The 19846-nt window shown below is 36.1% G+C and overlaps 1 protein-coding gene across 4 annotated transcripts in view; it reads left to right on the top strand.

Annotated features, from left to right (window-relative positions):
- The first annotated feature begins 8120 nt into the window (after positions 1-8120).
- GABA-B-R2 (gamma-aminobutyric acid type B receptor subunit 2) overlaps positions 8121-19846 on the top strand; it is a 187492-nt gene continuing 175766 nt past the window's right edge. For all 4 annotated transcript variants that reach the window (XM_046609721.2, XM_046609720.2, XM_046609718.2 and 1 more), the window contains exon 1: positions 8121-8483. In XM_046609721.2, the coding sequence (XP_046465677.1) occupies positions 8175-8483 (309 nt within the window). In that variant the 5' untranslated portion in view covers positions 8121-8174. The remainder of the gene's footprint in view (positions 8484-19846) is intronic.

The raw sequence follows: 19846 nt of genomic DNA, 5'->3' as shown, positions 1-19846 counted from the left end.
AATTCAAACTTTGGAAAATAATAGAGTTCATGGTTATAATTGTCAGGTTCCTGCGACATTTCTGCAATATTGAATGAAAAAATACAAATAGTATTCAGATTTCAGTGGCGTGTCATAACCTCAAAGCAAGTGACGAGAAACCAGCTAGAACTATATTTGTAATGTTTTCGTGAACTTTCGGTGCTTTTTTCGATTATCGCGGAGACGGTGAAGAATCAGAAGACGAAAGATGAAGGACAGTAAAGAATCTGTATTAGAGAATTTTATGTGACGGACATGTGGCGATGGAAAATGAACGATTCGAGCTGAAATTGTACCCATTTGTTGTTCGATATCTGAGTGGTAAGGCTCCGTACGATGCTGCTCAGCACCGATGTCACAATATTTCTAGGCAGGCTACAAAACCAAGTTTTTACTGGCAATACAAGACTTACGATTGCGGGACGCGAATCTGCTCTAACAATTTTATCGACGGAGCAGGAAATCGAGTCATGAGGATTACTTCCACGGAACATCAAGCGGGCATCGTTTAATCGATGTTGGAAAGTAGTTTACACGGAAGAAATGATCAGAGATGAAAACTCGAGTCTGATTCAAAAACTTGCGTGACGACAACGCGAAAATTATTTTCACAAACTTTCATAGATTTCTGCGTCTATTTACTCAAAATCTGAATATTTGTTACAGCTTTTTTATTCATTTTTCTTTTTCCACTTCAGTGACCAAATCTAATGATTTCTGCAAGTGTATATTGTGTTAAAAATTTCTTACGAGTTTTCTCAATTTTAGTTACATTGAATATAGTATATTCTTTCGCATATATGACCATATTTTTTTTACCTACATTTCATTATCAGAATAATTCAAGACTCTTCCGCATTGAAATTCTTTTCAGAACACACCGAAAGCGTGATACATATTTTTGAGTCATCTCGTGTGACAAAAAAATTATAAGCAATTTCGGACAGTATTTTTTTTTCACCACGACGAACAAGACGAAGAAACGGAATCAGGTGACTTGCGGATATTTGCGGAAGTTCAGTTTCCATGAATTCCAATAAATGGAATCAGAATTGAGGTTGCAGCATCTGCCGGCTTCATATAAACTGACCCTGGTCTCAGCTGTATTCGGATTAAATTTCCATATACGGGGGAAACTTTAAATTTAAATTTTGTTCGCCATTAATCCTCCGCTTCTCTGAATATTTCTCACCAGTTCTCAGGACGTGAATTACGTCTTTTTGGAGTTTTCTTTATAATTTTTATACCATTTTTTTAATTTCAATTACGAAGTTTGATGGAGGCGTCAATCCGATCGGTTACATTGAATTGAAAGTTCAACTTCGTTAGTATAAAATAAGCCATGCCCCGCGGCTGATTGTCGTGTTAATTACTTATGAAACTAGCTTTAATCCTGTCCTTCATGTCAGGCCTTTCCTGATAATAAGTTTCCCCAAAAGCCACGAGAGTTGATGCTCCAAGTTTTAAGTGGGTTTTAAGAACAGAAGAATTCACTTATCCCGCGACAAGATAACAGCCGTCTAGTAACACGAAACCATTTATATTTCGTACGCATAACGCGGATTTCCAAAATCATCGTTCGATTTTCGAAAAAAAAAAAAAAAAAAAAGACCATTTACGTTTTTAATTTACGTAAATTTAATATGTATTCCGCTAATTTCACGATATTGGTTTATTTCTACAACCAGACCGACGTTCGATTCAATTCTCACCGCATACACGAATTACGAAATTTATATTATTTTCAAATTCAGTTTCGTCAATCACGAATTACAAAAGTAATTTCGAATTTATTCTTATCGAATTTCACGATACGATTGGAACAATTGACGGGCAAATTTTTCATCAATTACAGATTGTAACATAGCTAGAAGTTTGAAACACGTGAGAGGATGTGTCTGATCTTGAACCGTGATCAGTGACGTTTCTGCTGAAACGTGGATGTTGTTTGTCCGCAATTGAAAATCGCGTCTTGCGATCAGGAAGGGTTCGTTTTACCGTCATCTCCATAATTGCGTTAGCCAAGTTTAATGTGACACAGGCTGAGTAAGCGGCTGCGAAAGTTAAGCTCGACACCTTATCTAGCGCCGCGCTAAGTATTCTAATGATCCGCAAGGTTCGTTACACCATTATAACGACGTTATCAAGATCGAATATCCGCACTCAACAAAATTGCTTTTGGTATACGTGTAATCATGCGTAAGTACTGTTAATCAAATTAACACATTAGCCACATACTCAGGCGTAACATTTTCTTTCGCGTTTCACACTCTCGAATCAATCGATAAAAAATTTTTCGTCTCGTGATCTCGATTCCTTTTTTTACAGTTGCATGATCGAAGATCCATTATTTCGATGAAAACTTTAATACATTTAACCAAAATCAATTTGCACTATGTACGGTTGTGAAAATTCATAAAATTATACAATTAATTCCATATACAACAAATTTTAATGACAGTCGTGAATTTGTTACTATTTAAGAACACTGCGTTAATATATTTTGGACAATACTTGCAACATGTAACGATTCTCCGTGTGGAATTTTTTTTTTTTTTTTTTTGCAGCGACTGATTTATTTTTCAATTCGGTAATGTTTATAAAAAAATTTTTCATCTAGTATATCTGATGATTCGTACTTTCGTAATTTATTATGCGATTTATTGTATATTTAATCGAATTTGTCGAATTTAGAAAATAAATCATGTAGCAATAAATTACACGCTGAATTCTTTCGAAACATTTTATGGTTTAACAAATGAACATGTACAATGGCGTAGGAATTAATAATGAAATTAACTATTTTTTCAAAGAATTGAAACGAAACGACCAAATGTTTTTTTTTCAAAAGATTGAGAGTTATGCTGAATTGTTCGACGATGATATTGATAATAATAAAGTGTTTACAGTTGAAATTCGGTGCTTGGGATTTTTCTTCTCACTTTCATATTTCGATCGAATTTATTTCGATCCGCTTCAGATTCAGTCAGATTCATTTACTTTTACATCAAATGTTCGAAAATAAGATAAAAGACCGAGATTCCTTTGCCTGACTTCGCAATTCCGCTTCCGGATCTTGCAAAAAGTATTTCCGCTCTTTTTTTTCTTCTCATCGCCACCCAGAAAATTTTCACAATAATTATAATTGCTCGGAATCGATCGGTGGCCATCGCCTGGCTTCCGCCTGAGTGAAAAAACACGTTGCGATCGTTTGTGCCGCGATGACGTCACGCGAGAAAAGCTCCACAAGAAATTAGGGAGGCTTGCGGGCTGCGCGAAATCAAATTCGCACTTACAGAGCATGCAGATTTAATGATCGTAGTAATAATTACTTCACAGCACTTCACGCTCGTTAAGCAAGTTGATTTTCGTTGGAACTGATATTTTTTGTTTAGTTGATAATGAGATCGATGTAAAATCAGTGTGTAAAAAGTTCCTCAAGGGCGAAATTCACAATTTTTTGGTGGCGTGACTTAAAGTTAAGAAATTAAACTTTGACGAAACATGAAAGCTTCGAACGAACCGAAACCGGACGCTCAAAATTCAGAAAGTGCAAAGTTCCGAAAGGACATGACTTCGACAAGTCAAAGTTCCGAAAAATCGGAAGTGAGAAAATTTTTAAAATTGTTACATCGAAATTGGGCGCTTTCGAAACTTTTCATACTTGGAACTTCAACCTGGCCCCAAAAAATTTGATCAGATTGTGAGCTACGGTGATTTTCATGAATATTTAAGAAGAGAGAGACACTCGAGTATCGTAAACAAAAGCTGAGACAACGATTTTTATTCAAAATAGTTTACAAATAGTGAAATATTTCGGGCATTAGTTCAATTCTACTCCTTACACTGAGACAAATTTCATTTGTTATCGTAACTAGAAAAATTGAGTAAAACAGGTATCGTTAAAAAAACTGTTTGAATATTGTTGGAATTACGAAAAACGAGGTACGCGTAAACATTTTCCGCCATTGTCGATACTTTTTTGGCAATTGCAACGCAAAATCAGTTTCTTCGGTTTACTCTACTTTTTTCGTTAAACAAAGCTTCAACGTCAATTTATCGTTGCACGAGCATTAAATTTTCGCAACAGTTGCAAGAAAATATAGCAACAGTGATCGTAATGAGAAAGAATATCAACGAATGCTAGACTTTCCGGCAACAGCTAGAAAACTAATTTTCATTTTCTACCTGGAACCATATTTTTCGATTGTGGTAAAAAATGAAAATAGTCAAGGCCTGAGCGGTAACCGGAACTAAAAATTTCTCTCACAATCAGTGTATACGTCGAGTTACAGGTAAACGTAAAAATGAGGTCGACCATTCGGGAATATTAATGGTTCTCATCCTCCCAATCAGTTTTCAACTTGTGTTTTCTTGCAACGTTTACAAATTTATCGCGCTTTTCGAAAGTTGAAACGAAAGGTGAATTCTCAGATAGTGTTCCGATGCAAAGTAGCGATGCATTGGTTTGAACGAAAGTATTTCGCACTCGTCAAATTCTCGTTTCACTCGCTGTTTCAAATCATCCTCACATACGCACTCACACTCACGTGCAATGTTTACCTGTCCTCTCTACCTCGAAACAAATCATCTTCGTATCTTACTTTTGCGAAATCATGTCTGTGTTTATTCTCGCCTTGTAAATCCTCAGTCGTCGTTCCGTTCTCTTGCGAAACGGATCGTCTCGCTTTGTATCGTTCTCAAATAGAGTATCTGTTATTGATAAACATAATTCTATTTCAATCATCATCATTCATGACTAATTCGCGGATCCCACGTCAACGATCCAGTCTCTGTCGTCATGTCTTTATACAGGTAAAAAAAATATCTCCAATATCCGTCCAAGCATTCAGATTTTACTCGTACTTCAAAGCCATTCGTTAGTTTTTTAGTCAATTACGTACGAAGTTTTTGCCACCGCAGAAATTAAAATATTCAACGATTCCATTCGATCGATAAAACTCTGAGCCCGAGTAAAATCGAACTATAATAATCTACTGGCTGCTTTTCAGTAAATTGAATTCGTTTTAAAAAGAAACAACGATATTTGATCTGTGTGAGGTTCGCAATTTTAGTATTTTTTGTCGCACACTTGGAGAAATCGTCGTAGTTAAACTTTATACCCCTGCATTGTTAATTTAACGAATACCTACTGAGTTTTAATTCCGCGACCGTCTGGAGAGAAAATGAATAAAAAGGGCTTGATTTTCTACTTGCAAGCCTCTTTAACGAGGCCAAGTTGAGCCAAATCCGTGCAAACGAAAGACTTTGCGCAGCTAGGCAACTGGAATGCGAAAGCGTAGCTCGCCATTTTTTCAATCATCCCGTTTTTCATTCAGTTTGCCTTTCAGACTTTCACCGCTGCGTTTTTGCTCTGTTCTTTTCACCCTCTGTAGAAGCTTTCTTATGAAATCAATCTTCAAGCCTCGTAATCCACGACGTTATCGGCTTGTTTTCGGGGTTTCAAAGGGTCGCTCGTAATCTCGCTGATCGACACTTTGACCATCGGTACATGTGCGCAGAATTTGCCATTAATTATACGTAAAAACAATCGTGTTGATCGCTTGTTGTATCGAATTGACAACTCTGATGAAAACGTCACGCTGACTATATTTTTCGGAAAATTTCTGATACTCGGTAGTCTGAAAAAAACTCTGATATATAAGACTTCGTCGAATCAACGTATTTGAAACTAATCTGTAATCTGTTAAGATTTTCAAAACTCGAATGCTTCATCAGCTGAACCTATTACATTAGAAATTTTCCAAAAAATTCTCCAATTTTTTTCAGAATTTCTTGATCACTGGTTTGCAAAAAGTTGACAGATAAATATCTTTCCGTCAGGATTATAATGTCCGAATAAGCTCGCCTCGTGATATTTTTGATCAAATTGTCTGAGAAGAAAAATCTTCCGTGTAAAGCATAGTTTTGTCATATTTCAAGCAGTGAGAAAAACTATTTTTTGCACCGATTTTGTGGAATGTGTGCTTGATTGTTAAAAGGTTGAGAGTACTTCTGGAAATCGCAAAATTCTGAATAACTCAGTCGAAATTTCTGTAAACTGTAATTATTCCGAAAGATATTTATGAAGATTCTCGAATTTCAAAAATTTTCCTAGTTTCATTGAAGATTTTTCAGAACATTTCCAAACAATTTACTGAAGTTTAACTGACAATGAAATCTCGAAAGATGTTTAGAAATTTTCAAAAAAAAATTATGCAAATTGTTTTACATAAATCGTAATCAAAGTTGTTCAAATGCAACTTTTCTCAACAAGTGTCGAAACATTTTCGGACAATCTCTGAAAATAATACCAAACTTGTTGGTTTCATATTTTAAATATTCAGGAAACTTTCGAAGTTTTTGAAAATATTTCTCCAAAATTTCTGATAATGGAGAGTAAATTTTTGAAATATTGTCGATTTTTGAAGATGATCGTAAAAATAATTTCAAAGCCAGATGCACAGAAATTGAACAAACGTAGTTTCGTGCTGCTCTCAAAGTTTCTCATAACAAAACTTTTTGCAACTGATTTTACGGTTGTGAATTTTTCGTTAATTTCAAGGAAAGATTCTTCGAATATAAATCGACTAAATAAACTGAAATTTCACCCTTCGAACCCTGTTTCGAATATTTTTCTATCTTGTTTAATTGATTCTGACCGTTGCCCGCTAAATTTCAATTTCATTCCTATGTTTCAGATGCGTTTAAGCCTGTGCATCAAACCGCCGTTGGATTGTCGGTGAAAATTTGAACCCTGAAAGAATCGAGCAATCGAAAAAAAGATGATTGCAAATAAGCTGCAAAAATCATAATCTCGAAGGCAAAAGTTCGAGTAACTGGATTATGAATTACGCGATAAAATATCGAGAACAGGCATTAGTGGGTAAATAGTTAATACAGATTCGAAGGACGACGATAGAATTGTAGCGAATTTATGAACCGAGGTGGAATCGATTCTGCTAACCATGTGAGAAATGCGGTATAAATACATACCTATGGAAGCGATAAATTTTCACTCACACAACGCACAAAGCTGATAGAAAATTAAACGGAAGTTGAAATCCGATAGATGAAACGTTGAATCCGGAGTTTAATACCGTTGGTATTGGATTATAATTTGTGGATGATGAAAATGAGGATAAAGAATTCGGAAGAACAGAATCGTCGTCAGGCGAGCGTCAGACACTTGTGAAATCGTGAAAGCAAGAAAACCGTCAAGAACGAATGGAATGGAAAACTTCTGTTCTTCTCTCTACGCGTAATCATCGTCGCAAAAAACACGAGTAGACGAGAAGGATAAATTTAAAAAATTTTTCACGAACATCTTCAGTACAAATAGAACAAACTTTTACGATCGCGGTAAACATCCGCAGTCCAAAAACCGAAGACCTCGAATAAATATCGTAAAAACAAGTGAAAACACCCAACGGTCGGAAACTGATAAAATTTTTTAATATGCGGTTCGAAGCAAAGAAGAAACAAAAGAAATTCAAGAACAAACCAATATATCATATAAATCGAATTACTCGTTAGAAAGAAAAAAAAAAAATTATAATCCACTTCATACTTCAACGGTGACAAAGTACAATCGTACAAATATCACTATCCGCGTATTCGAGCAGTGTATAAAAATTTTTTCAATTTCTTATTCATACCGATAATAATAACAACAACAACAACAACAATAATAATAATAATAATAATATACATGTATATATAATCGAAAATATAACCTACAGAATACAGAGATTATAGTGAAAAATGATGTGTAGCTGTAATAAAAAATCGTCTATCTGATAAATAACACTATGCTGCCCGAACAGCTGTATTATTAATAACAAATATAACAATAATAATATAATAGTGAAATGGAAGTGCAGGAGTGGAGGATTCGCACGTGGGAATATCGACGGTGAGATTGTCTGAAAGGGGGGCGGGGGTGGGGCGGGGGCAGGAAGGTGGGGGGGGGGCAGGGTGGAAGAAAAAGAGGGGCGAGAGGGGCGGCGGGGGCGGGGTGGGGAAGGGGGCAGGGGGGAGGGTAGGGATGGAGCGGGTTTGGAGGGTAGGTGGGGAGGGGAGTGAAATAGAAATAAAGGGGAGAGAAAATTGGAAATATTGAAAAAAGGAAGGTAGGTAAATCGGATTGTGAAATGGCGGTTAGTGCGCGACGTTGCGAATGGCGATGGCGTCGAGTGAGGTGCGCGGAAATAATCGTTGTTGTTTTGTGCATAGAAGCGATATTGTTGCTTTCGTGCAACGGACAGAAACCGATAAACCTCGGTGGTATCAAACGCCGCGACGTTTACATCGCCGGATTTTTTCCTTACGGTAGACACGTGCCCGAAAGTCACGTGGGACGTGGCGTTATGCCGTCGGTTAAACTCGCCGTAGATCATATCAACGAAAATCCAACCATACTCAGGAACTACAGGCTCCACATGTGGTGGAACGACACTGAGGTGAGTCTTTATCGAATATCACTTTTTTTTTTTTTAATTGTAAGGGGAGTTACCATAATTTCGGATTTTAGGCGTTTGGAGATGATTTTAACGAGATGTCTCACGATTAGGTGTAATTGATTTTTTTTTTTTTATATCGTAACAACGTGCGTATACAAAAAACATTTTATGCAGGAAGGTTAAGGAAGCGGATGAACTGAAACAACGAGTATATAAATTGTAGCTTAAGTTTCGAAATACTCACGTATACGTCTAACTGTACTGGCTAACTCTATGTCATGGCATGGCAAGTGGATTACACATTGAATGTTGTTCAAGTTTCAACAGATAATTACCCCGAAAATGAAAAGTTGAACTGTCACTGGACGGGGCTTTTCGTAACCTAGAACTTGATAGATTTTGGATACAATCGGTTCAGTCGTTTTTGAGTTATTCGCTTGGAACATGAAAGAACATGATATTTCGTGTTCGTTATAGTTCAACAGATTTTGATGATTTTAGTCTCAATTAGCACAATTTTTTTTAGCTATGAACTAACCGTATTTTGGATTTCGTTGGATATGAGCAGTTTTAGAATTATTTGAGTACAAAATTTGAAAAAAATTTACGAATTTCATTTGTTAATGTTTTATGGGCTCGAAACGCAGCGCGGAAGGAAATTCTTCGGGTGGTTCGGTCAAGGTCTTTAAAATTAACCGTTTATTCTACTTGTCTTTGCACTTTTAACACTTTTTTCTTTTTGTTATACGATTTTCACACGAAGTTAAATTGCTGTAATTGCTATACCTTGAAAAATATACTGTTGAAAGATTTTTCTTTTTGAAAATAACTGAGACACAAATAACGGCTTCATAAATTTTGTTCAGTATCCGATCATTTATAAGTTTAATAAATCCGAACTCAGTGCTTTGATTTCATACAAAATGGTTCATCCGTTTTCAAGTTATTGTCAGAAGGAAGCATTTTTATTTTTCTAAATAACTGAGAAATATCTCTGCGGCGATTTTGCTCGAATTTCAATCAGTAAAGAGTTCAGTAAAGCCAAACTGGCAGACCAAATTTCGTTTGAATTACTCTATTCGTTTATTGAGTTGTCCGATAAAAACGGGCTATTATATTTGCTAATAACTTAGGAACAACTAGATCAATTTTGCTTAAAATTGCCTCACTTTTAAATTAAACAAAACCAAGTTAATAAATCGAGTTTTATCGCGATTAATTCACTTGTTTTCGAATTATTGCTGGACAGAAGACATCGACATTTGCTAATAACTCAGGACTAGGTATATCACTGTTTTTCAAAAATCGAACAGGTTCTAAAATAAAAAAAAAAAAAAATGAGTGATTAATACCGAAATCAATCACAGTAGAACCTGATCGTAATTTGATGACATATCGTTGGCCAGAAACGAAATATTTATTTGTTTATAATGACTGAGAAATGAGGCGACCAATATTGCTGAAAATAAAATTGCTCGGTTCGATCAAGTAAGTAATGTTATGAACTTGTTACATAAAATATTTGTTCTCGGTTCATAAAAATACATGCGCATGTCTGAAAATAACAAGAATTTACGCCCACCATTTTCCCTCGACATCTCGGATCTTGGAATATTTCAAGGATATTGTATTATGAACACATATAAACGTAGTGTATCCTCCGAAAAAAAATCATGCATACATTTGTTGCTGCGGCAAAAAGTACCAAGCGTGAGATCCCGACGAGTTACGACCACAGGCAAAGTTCTTGGCAGTTTTTTTTTTATGACCGTATTATATCTCGAAATGTTACACAAACCAGCCTGAAATTGGAGAAATTTATTTTTACAGTAGCTATATAAAGCGCGGTTCTCGTTGTTGTTGTCACGGCTAAAATCTCACAAGATTGATATTTCGTTTTCTTTTTTCCCGGTTCAATATAATAATACCTTTGCAAGGTGCCGATGACTGAATGGACCGCCATCTGCTATAATCTTATGCGGATGCGCTGCAATTCGAGTGCAGTTTTTTGACAGGGCAACCAACCGTCGTGAACGTAACCTCAAAAATTTTTACAATCGTCGCTAGCAGTTGCGTTCAACAACGACAGCTGACAAAATTTTTGAGGTTACATGTATCGCGGCGGACTGTTGTTCAAGTTTATGACGGTTGGTTACCCTGGCAAATAACTGCTCTCGGATCTTGGCGCATGCGCATCAAATATTAACATAGGCAGACCATTTAATCTACATAATGCATTTTACAGATAATCGTTAAGTTATTACAACAATGAGTGGTTTTTTTCTGTTACTCGTTATTTCTTCCGAACATATGATGATCAGAAAATGTTATTAGGTTTAATTGTCTACTGACTCCGGTATTGTGACGTCGTAATTGAGTAACCTAACCTGAAAGATTCTCATATCCTCAAAAATTTCCGGATGCATGTCATCGAGGCGAAAGAATGAAGAGTCGACGAACAATATGACAGATTACGATAGTCGATAGGTGATCAATCAAAATATTTTGCCTGTAATAAAAAATGGCGACGCTGACGCGGAACTCGATAGACTGAATAATTGAGATAGGTTAGATCGTATAGTCAAGTGGTAGCGGTCTTGGAGCTTCTGTAAACAAAGTGAAGTTAGACCTAGATCCCGCAACTTTGGCGAAGGAAAAGGCTTCGCCCTAACTCGATGCAAACAAGCTGCCGTGGGGGTAATTCGCGGAAGTTAGGGTTAAGTTTGGGTTGGGTAGGTTAGGTTGGCCCGAGTTGGATCGCCGGCTCTTTCAAGCTTCGACGTTGCTCCGCTGTCTTTTCCGTGTGCTTGGAAACCACACGGCTTGATTACCGTACAATTTATGTATATTGTTACGCCGAGTGACTACCTGCACCTACAGTTAGAGGGCTCTACCCTCAACTCACCGCGATATTTACGTTTTGCAAGCATTCAGGACACGCCGAAGATGCCAACTAGTTCACTGACGCCACTATTCCGCTCTAGAAATTCAGGGAGTAGCAGGTTCACAGTCTTATTAGAATAATTTAGCATACGCAAGAATCGTGGAAATGATACTAAGCACCATGGTGGAAAAATACTGCAAAATTTCTTTTTCATTCAGAAAAATTTGTTTTCTCAAACGTTTCTTCGATATATAGAATATTCTCGGCCCGTTCTATAAAAAAATTTTAATTGTTTTTGGAAAATTTTTAATCATTCGAATACCCTATGATTGTGAGAGTCGATGACGAGAAATTAATGAAGCTTGTCGTCAGAGGAACTCGGATTCGTCTCGAACTTCATTGCCTGTTGATGATCCGAAAAAACTTCGAGTTTTTAAATATTTTTGGTCAATTCGAGTTCGTAATAAGAAGCGATCGAATTTTTAGGTACCACTCAGATTTTTTGCAAACTTCTTTTACTATTGGAAATTTGAAAAAATTTCGGCTCTCGTCTTTTTGACTATTTCCAACCAAGTCGAGTTGAAGATGAAAATCGGATCAAGGTTTAGAGAAAGTTGATTTGTTTTTCAAATGAACTCCACTATTTTGCATCTAAAATCTGAAAAAACCTGTGTTGTGGTGTTTGCCGATGTTTTAATGCTATCTGTAATACTTTGTAATATGGAAAACAGGAATTGATTTCTGAGAAATATTATAAGATTTTTGGGAAATGGTTAGAATTATAATTTTTCCAAAATGCAACTGAGAAAATCTGGACACATCTGTAAAAAAATATTTTCAACGAAACTAGAATTGCAAAAACTTTTGACAAGACCTATCAAGGCTTTTTCATAAATCTTCATAGACACACTGAAATAAGCAGCAAACAACATTTTCAAGTGCGTATAATTTATTAACGATATGACCTGATTTTAGACCGAATCAAATAAATTAACTACAATGTGCAATAATTAGCTATTAATAAACTAACGACAAGTTTACTGATTTTTATTTCTCTCTAACCTCAAATGTCTCGTAAACGATACCATAACTCAAGACTAAATTTGAATTGTGGTATACTGAAGAGGTTAACCGACCGTCTGGCCTAAATAAAGTTCCACAGGATTTCATATTATGACGAATAATATTTATTAATGACTAGTCGACTTTTACATTTCTTTACACTGAGCGTCTCATTACGAACTGACGCCGGTTGGCGTCGGCCATAGAAGCTTGGTTATTCAGAGATGACGTCTCATACACACATGTGTCTAACTTGTCCGTCGGACCTTAGTCTAACTATTTGTCATTCAGGTTACAAGAGGATCGGGTAACCGACGTTACATGAAAGCTCATAGAAACGAGGTGGAGAGAGAAATGAGCGAAAAAAAATGACGGCGAAACAAAAGAGGAATAGAAAATGGATACAGAGCGTTATTACACAGATCGCAAGAGTTCTAAATTTAGCTACATATGAGGCAGAAACGTTCGACCGCCGACGGTGTCTATTGAATCACCCAGTTTTCCAGAGCGTTCGATACTGCATAGCCACTGAGTCAAGGTGAGCCTCGGTTAACCTAACCTAACCCTACCCGAAGCAATCTCAGCCGACCCATAGACGGTAATAGCCTTATGCATATAGCGGCTGCACGTCACGATACGTCGCTGGCCCATTTCGAATCCAGGGTCGCATGCGGCTCTCTCACAGCCATACGGACACCTTGTATAATTCAACACCGCTGACAGCCGCGGCTCCTTTGCCTATGCCATTTTATTTCTACGACGGTAAGACCTTGAATGTTGATTGATACGAATTTTCCCTCACTTTCCTGTTTTTTTATGAATTTTACAAAAGCTTCTATTTAAAAACGCTCCATTTGTTTTATGGCAAAGGGTTTGCAAGTACCTGGCCAACTTTTTAATTCCAGACAGGCAAGGAAGGTAGAATTAATGTTCAATTCGAGAACGAATACCCTCAACATCAATTTGAAACTTTTATAAATTGATTAATCATCTAGATGCCATTTAATAAACGAGATTTTTTTATTTCAAGCTTGCATATTCCCTGGTAACGATTCATTAATTGGATGGAATGGAAAAATTATATCTGACTTGCAGTTTTTTTTTTTTTTCATCAAGCGTCACGAATAATTGACCCGAGTTCCTTGTTCGACGGTATTGAATTTCGACGAAATAAACGTTTCAGCTTCGCTCACCGGTTTGACATTTGCATTTCGTGATTCCTGGAACAAAATCCCTGAGAGTGCTACTGCTGCTTCAGCCATGCTAGAGACGGAAGTGCTCCAAATGGCTGGAGGTTAAGATTCGTGCAAATAACACTCGGCTTCGGGTTGCAGAAAGCTGAGGTGAAACACAGTAGAAGAGGCTCAGACTGAAATGTTTGCTATGAAAATTGAGTATTGAAACCTGACCAGAAATACAGTTTGTCTTGTGACTTGAATCTATTCCAAAAAAGATTAACACGTTCGTTTTAAGATAGCATATTTCTCTTCCATTCATTTCGAGGAATCTGCATTATTTTAGATTCTTTTTTACTTGGTACAAAAAAAAAAGATAAAAACAAGTAGAAAAATAAACAACTTGTGCGTTACTTTATACATTTTCTCTAGTTGGTGTAATTGATTGAAAAAACAAGAAATGTGAAATCAACTCAGGTTAAATGTAATGGTCGAATATTTTATTACAAGATACATTCGCTTGATCATGAAATTCATTTATGACCGAAATTTCCAATTATTCATTCAAATCGGATAAATCGTACGAATTTGGCATAAACAAAAGTTGCCCGATAGTTTGAAAGCCGTTACAGATTAATCATCATTGATTGAATTACAATTTCATCAAAATTTGCGGTTTCAATTGTTTCGAATACCGAGGGAATAATTTTCCGATATAAAATTCACAGAAGCTCATTCAGTTCGTTCTGATATTAATTAAAACGCTGCATTCCTGAATTTCTCTTGCTTTAACTCTTTTTAAGCGTTCAACTTCGGTGTATGCTTGGCTTTAAGCCTGCTCACTTATAGATGGCCAAAATAGTTACCACGATCGCCACAACGGCTCTCTAGGAATAGTTTAATCGATGCTAATTGGGCAGCGGTAACCGCAAATCCAGGCTCAGCTTCCCCTTGCATGGAAATTATTACTGAAATGATATCTCGACGGAACGCGATTCCTCGGTTATGCCCACCTATAATAATACCAATCCTAGTTCTAATCTGTGCCAGAATTGCCACTGCAGTGCTGCTGTGACGTCAGTAGCTATCAAAGCTCTCGAAATCTCCGCCCTATTTAAACCCTTCCTCGAAACGAACTGAAACCTAACCTGCAAATTCAGGGCTCAATTTCAATCAGACCTTCGGCATAAAACGCGGCTAACATTATTGCGAATGGAACTGATTTTTTCAGACCGAGGATTGGGGAAGATTGTGTCGAAGAGTAATTATTTTGCTTAAGATTTAGTCAATTGTTTCGCCTAACTTCAAACGATTAGCAAACCAGTTCAGGGAAGGTGACAAATGTCCCTAGACAAGACGAGGTAACTCTTATTCTACTTTTGTTATTTCATGGCTATCGGAGAAGGTGTTGGAAGAATCTGGACTTAAGTATAAGCTTTCGTGTGAATTGAACTGAATTTAAATGAGAAAATGTTATTTGCTCATTTTATAGAACAATATGTCGTTCAATGTTTTTTACGAGTCCATTTTTTACTACCGTCGAATAATAGTACAGAACGGCACGAAAAGGAAAAAGAACAGTCGAATCAAAAAACCCGAGTGAAACCGAAATAGGTAATTGTATCACACAACTTGTAACGATACCGTTTCACCAGAGCTTTTCTAGTAACTATCGAAAAATGAAATTGGATCTTAGTTCAATGTTTGTTTTTTGAAAATTTTCAAGAAAGTAATCGTAGCTTATTCCATGCCGGTTAATTTAAGAGTGTCTTGATTTCAAGCTCACCTGCATGACCTCCGTGACAAAATTATGAAGTACAACAAGAACCTCCCTCTCGAACGATCGCGTGAGTTTAATATGTACGTGCAGAAATACATAATGTATTTCAAAATTCGCCGAGAGAATAACTTTCTCAAGGCGGGGTAAGAACGAAAAAATGCAAAAATGAACAGAATAAAAACAAAGAAGCAAAGAAAAAGGGGAAAAACAACCTTCCCATAACCATAACACGAGAAATGAAAATTTCTTCACATTTCTGTAAAAGGGTTGCATTTGGGACGCCAATTTTATATGCGACCCGACCCTCGCCCGATACCCGATCTTGTCGTGTTACGGCTTCATGTAACTTCTCGTGTATCTTCCTCGGGCTCCCGGGCTATCGATCCGGAACACCGATAACAATGACGTGCGTACCAGCAACTGTCGATAAGTATTGATATCCGATCGTGAAATTAGTTTTCTGAGGTACAAGGTAACAAGGTCAAGGATGCATAGCGCGAGACGAAATTACAATCTATCCAAGGCATTCGAAGGTTAAAATAAATGCTAAGAGCTCAGGACGTGGGGGGTTGACTCAAGTCTGGAAAATTTTTGTGATTTTCCGGAATACAAATGATCGATTGCAATTTCATGGGGTATGATAAAATTTCGAAGAATTTTGACGAATTTCAAAGAGTTTCAAAGAATTCACAAGGATTTTAAAAGATTTCCAAGCATTGCAAACGGTTTCGAAATATTTCAAGAAATATCAAATGATTTCAAAAGAATCCAGAGAAATTCAAAAGATGTCGAAGTATTTCAAAGCATTTCAGATAGTGTTTCGAAGAATTTACAAGGACTTTAAAGGATTTCCAAGCATTGCAAAGGATTTTAAAATGTTTCAAGAAATTTCAAATAATTTCAAAAGAATCCAGAGAAATTCAAAAGATGCCGAAATATTTCAAAGGATTTCGGATAGTGTTTCGAAGAATTTACAAGGACTTTAAAGGATTTCCATGCATTGCAAACGGCTTCAAAATATTTCAAGAAATATCAAATGATTTCAAAAGAAAGGATTTCAAAAACTTTCAAAGAATTTTGAAGGGTTGAAAAGGATTTCAAAAAGTTTCAACGAATCTGCAAGGATCTCCAAGGATTCTAAAAGTTTTCCAAGTATTTCAAAGGATTTAAAAATATTTCAAGAGATCCCAAAGGGTTTTAGGGAATTATAAAAGACTTCAGCAGATTTTATAAATTCCCAGGGATTTCAAGGGTGGTCAGGGTCAAGGCGATCACTCGTAGGCTGAGGATTTTTTCAACTCCAATAAAAAATATAGAGGGCAATTATGTCGGGAGCAATGGTCTTGTGATTCGGCAGAAAATTGATAATATCAACAATTTGTATTATCGAGTAACGAACCAGATTTCATTGTATCAACTAAAAATTTCTCTCCCGGTGTTTAATGGAGCGGATAATTTTTGTTCCTTTCTTTTGTAGAACGATTTACAATTCATCATGATCTATACAAATATGTACATATGTAACATTGAACTTTATGTTTGTGAAAAAAAAGATTTTCTTGTGTGAAAAAACTGTAATTTTAAAGTACAATATTCGGGCTCTCTCTCGTGATTGACTTATGAATACATTCGACATTTTTTCTTATATATTATATCATGTTTTCTGGCAGTCTCTGTTTCCTCGATAACTTTTAAAAGCGATTAATCAGGATGATCCGCGATTCCCGAGGACGAGAGGCTAATGCTTGCTAATATATCTATACGTCACCTACATTCTCTTTCCGCTTCATTGAATAAGTTGTAAGACTGAATCAGTTATCCGAGATCACTGGAGCTTTTCACATAAATGAACTCAACGATATTATTAAATGAAGTCAATCATAATGTTTTCTTATTGAAAAATCCACAATTGTGGTCCGATTTTAATTAAGGTGATGGCTAGTTTTATTTTATTTTTTTTCACAAGTTGGCTGTACGAGACATTAAACTTACGAGTCAGCGAAAAAAAAAAAAAAAAAACTTTTCGGCATTAATAAAATTGCCACCATAGTTATATAGGTACTTTATACTACGAAATTATTGATAATCAAGTTTTTTTTTGCATTGAATTTCACAGGCTTAAAAATGTTCTCAATAACAAGATGAAAATGATTTCCAATTAAATTAGTCTTTATTGACTTTAGTCCCAGCTTTTCAAGCGTCGAGTCATAATTTTCGATATTTCATGCTTTCATGTTAGTTGTCGGGATTCGGAATTTGTTCTTTGTGATGCCTTAAAATTAATCAAATCAAGCATTGTTATTGAGAATAAATGCGCGTCAATTTCGGCTAAGAATGAGAGAGAAGACAGCATCTAATTACGTTACATCGTTTAGATATTGGATGATCGCTAATTGGGCACGTCTCCGCCATTTCGGAGTTCCAGGAACGTGGTGGAAAAGCTGATCTTTCACTTTCACCTTCGATAAATTAATACCTCCCCCCCCCCAATACTTCGATGGAAATAATTGCCTGAACTTCTGAAGCAATAACAATTCATCAGGCCCTCCATTAAACCCGATACTGCGGCTGTATACAAGAGCTTTAACTTCGTTCCGGCTTTCTCTCCTTATTTCCTCTTTATCTTTTGTCCGTTAATTTTTTCTGAAAGATTTTTCTACGCGATAGCAGAATCTGTTATACTATTATATATACTATATTATATTCGGTAAAACTGACCACAGAGCATTTTTTTAGTCGGGAGAGTATCGGAAAATTTTTATATTATAGTTTTATTGAAAAAGTACTTTCAAAAATATGTCCGGATTTTTTTTTTTTTTTTTTAAACGATTTTCAGATCAATCAATTTTGCAACTATTTCCAAAATGTATTTAATGTATTTCTGAAATCGGTTGGAAAATATACCTGAATACTGATTTTTTCATATTTGTGATGTAAAACGAAGTATGGTAAAAATACGAATTCCCTGCAGGAAATTGTTCAGATATTCACCCCCAAAAAATCGTGACTTGGTTAGGAAAGATAAAAAACTCGAGAAATCGACACTTATTTTCACATTGAAGTTATTGATTTGAATTAAGATAAGGTGAAAAAACGAGATGAAATCCGGTTGACTGTAACATCTTACCTATTTATTTTATTCATTTGTTATGTTGAACTTCTATTTTCGAATTCGCGCGTATACTCAATTGGTCAATATAACAATTCACTCATCGGTTTGAAACCTTGATAAACTAATCAAAGAATTTTATTAATAAAAAGAGAAAAGGGTGCAATTTGATCGGTTAAAAATTCCTGAAATAACAAACGGATCTGGTGCTTCTGAAAACAAAACAACAACAATAAAAAAAAGTATCCCTTGACGCGGATAATCAAGATCGAAAGAGAGAGAGAGAGAAAGAGCAAACACGTAGAATTGAGATTGGAATAGAGGCTCGGCTTTTAAATTTGGAAGGCAATCGGACTGATGAAGAGGGTTGGAAAGCCAATTGACGAACGTACACTCGATGCCAAAATTTGTTTCCTGATGGAGGAAAAACAGAAAAATTTCGCGACGGGTACGCGATAAACTTTTCTAACCAGCTGTAGTTTAGGCATCGCATTTCACGGAGTTTAAAAGTTTTTCACTCGGAGCCAGGCGCTGGGTACAAATTCACTTTGCTTAATCAGTTTCACCGAAATTCACCACGTCGGCCGAAGTCAACTAACAATAAGAGAATCCCGAAATCCACGCAAATAGGAAATGCCAGCGATTATCGAGCACATATATATCGTCGGGTGATTTGAATCTGATGGTCCTTAAAAAACGATAACGTGAAATTACGCAGGGTTGAAAATTCCCAGCAAAGTTGAAATCACGCACACAGGAAATTAGGAGACTCGAAATTCACTGTTTCAAGGTTTTTCTTGCGTCACGGAGAACTTTTTATTTTCAATTCAATTTTCAGGTTCTCGATTCGAATAATATTTCGATAAAGTGTTAAGCTATTGTGTTTACAATATTTTAAATGAAAACGGGAAAATTCGTTCATTTTGATGAACGCAATCTCGATTAATTTGACATATTTTCTATTATAGAACGTTGCTGAAAATTTCGGGATTTCTGGATAGAAATACTTATTTCAAGATTCGGCATCGGATGAATAGAGAAAAAATTGTTTGTTATAATATTTCCGAGGTTGAACAATTGCCAATTTTATTTAACGAATTTCGCGGATATTTTCTTCAATTAGTGCACCGCTGATCGTCTCACGACGTCAATTACCAACTGTCTCGAGTTTTGGTCGTTGTAATTAAAATTAGTTTTTTAGCTCTTACCAGAAAGTCTAGCATCCGTTACCATTCTTTCTCATTACGATCACTGTTGCTATATTTTCTTGCAACTGTTGCGAAAATTTAACGCTCGTGCAACGATAAATCGACGTTAAAGCCTTATCTAACTAAAAAAGTAGAGTAAACCTCA

Source organism: Neodiprion pinetum, chromosome 2, assembly GCF_021155775.2.
Source record: "Neodiprion pinetum isolate iyNeoPine1 chromosome 2, iyNeoPine1.2, whole genome shotgun sequence".
NCBI lineage: Eukaryota > Metazoa > Arthropoda > Insecta > Hymenoptera > Diprionidae > Neodiprion > Neodiprion pinetum.
Note: the sequence above shows the minus strand (reverse complement) of the source record. Positions and strands in the feature narration are given on the sequence as shown.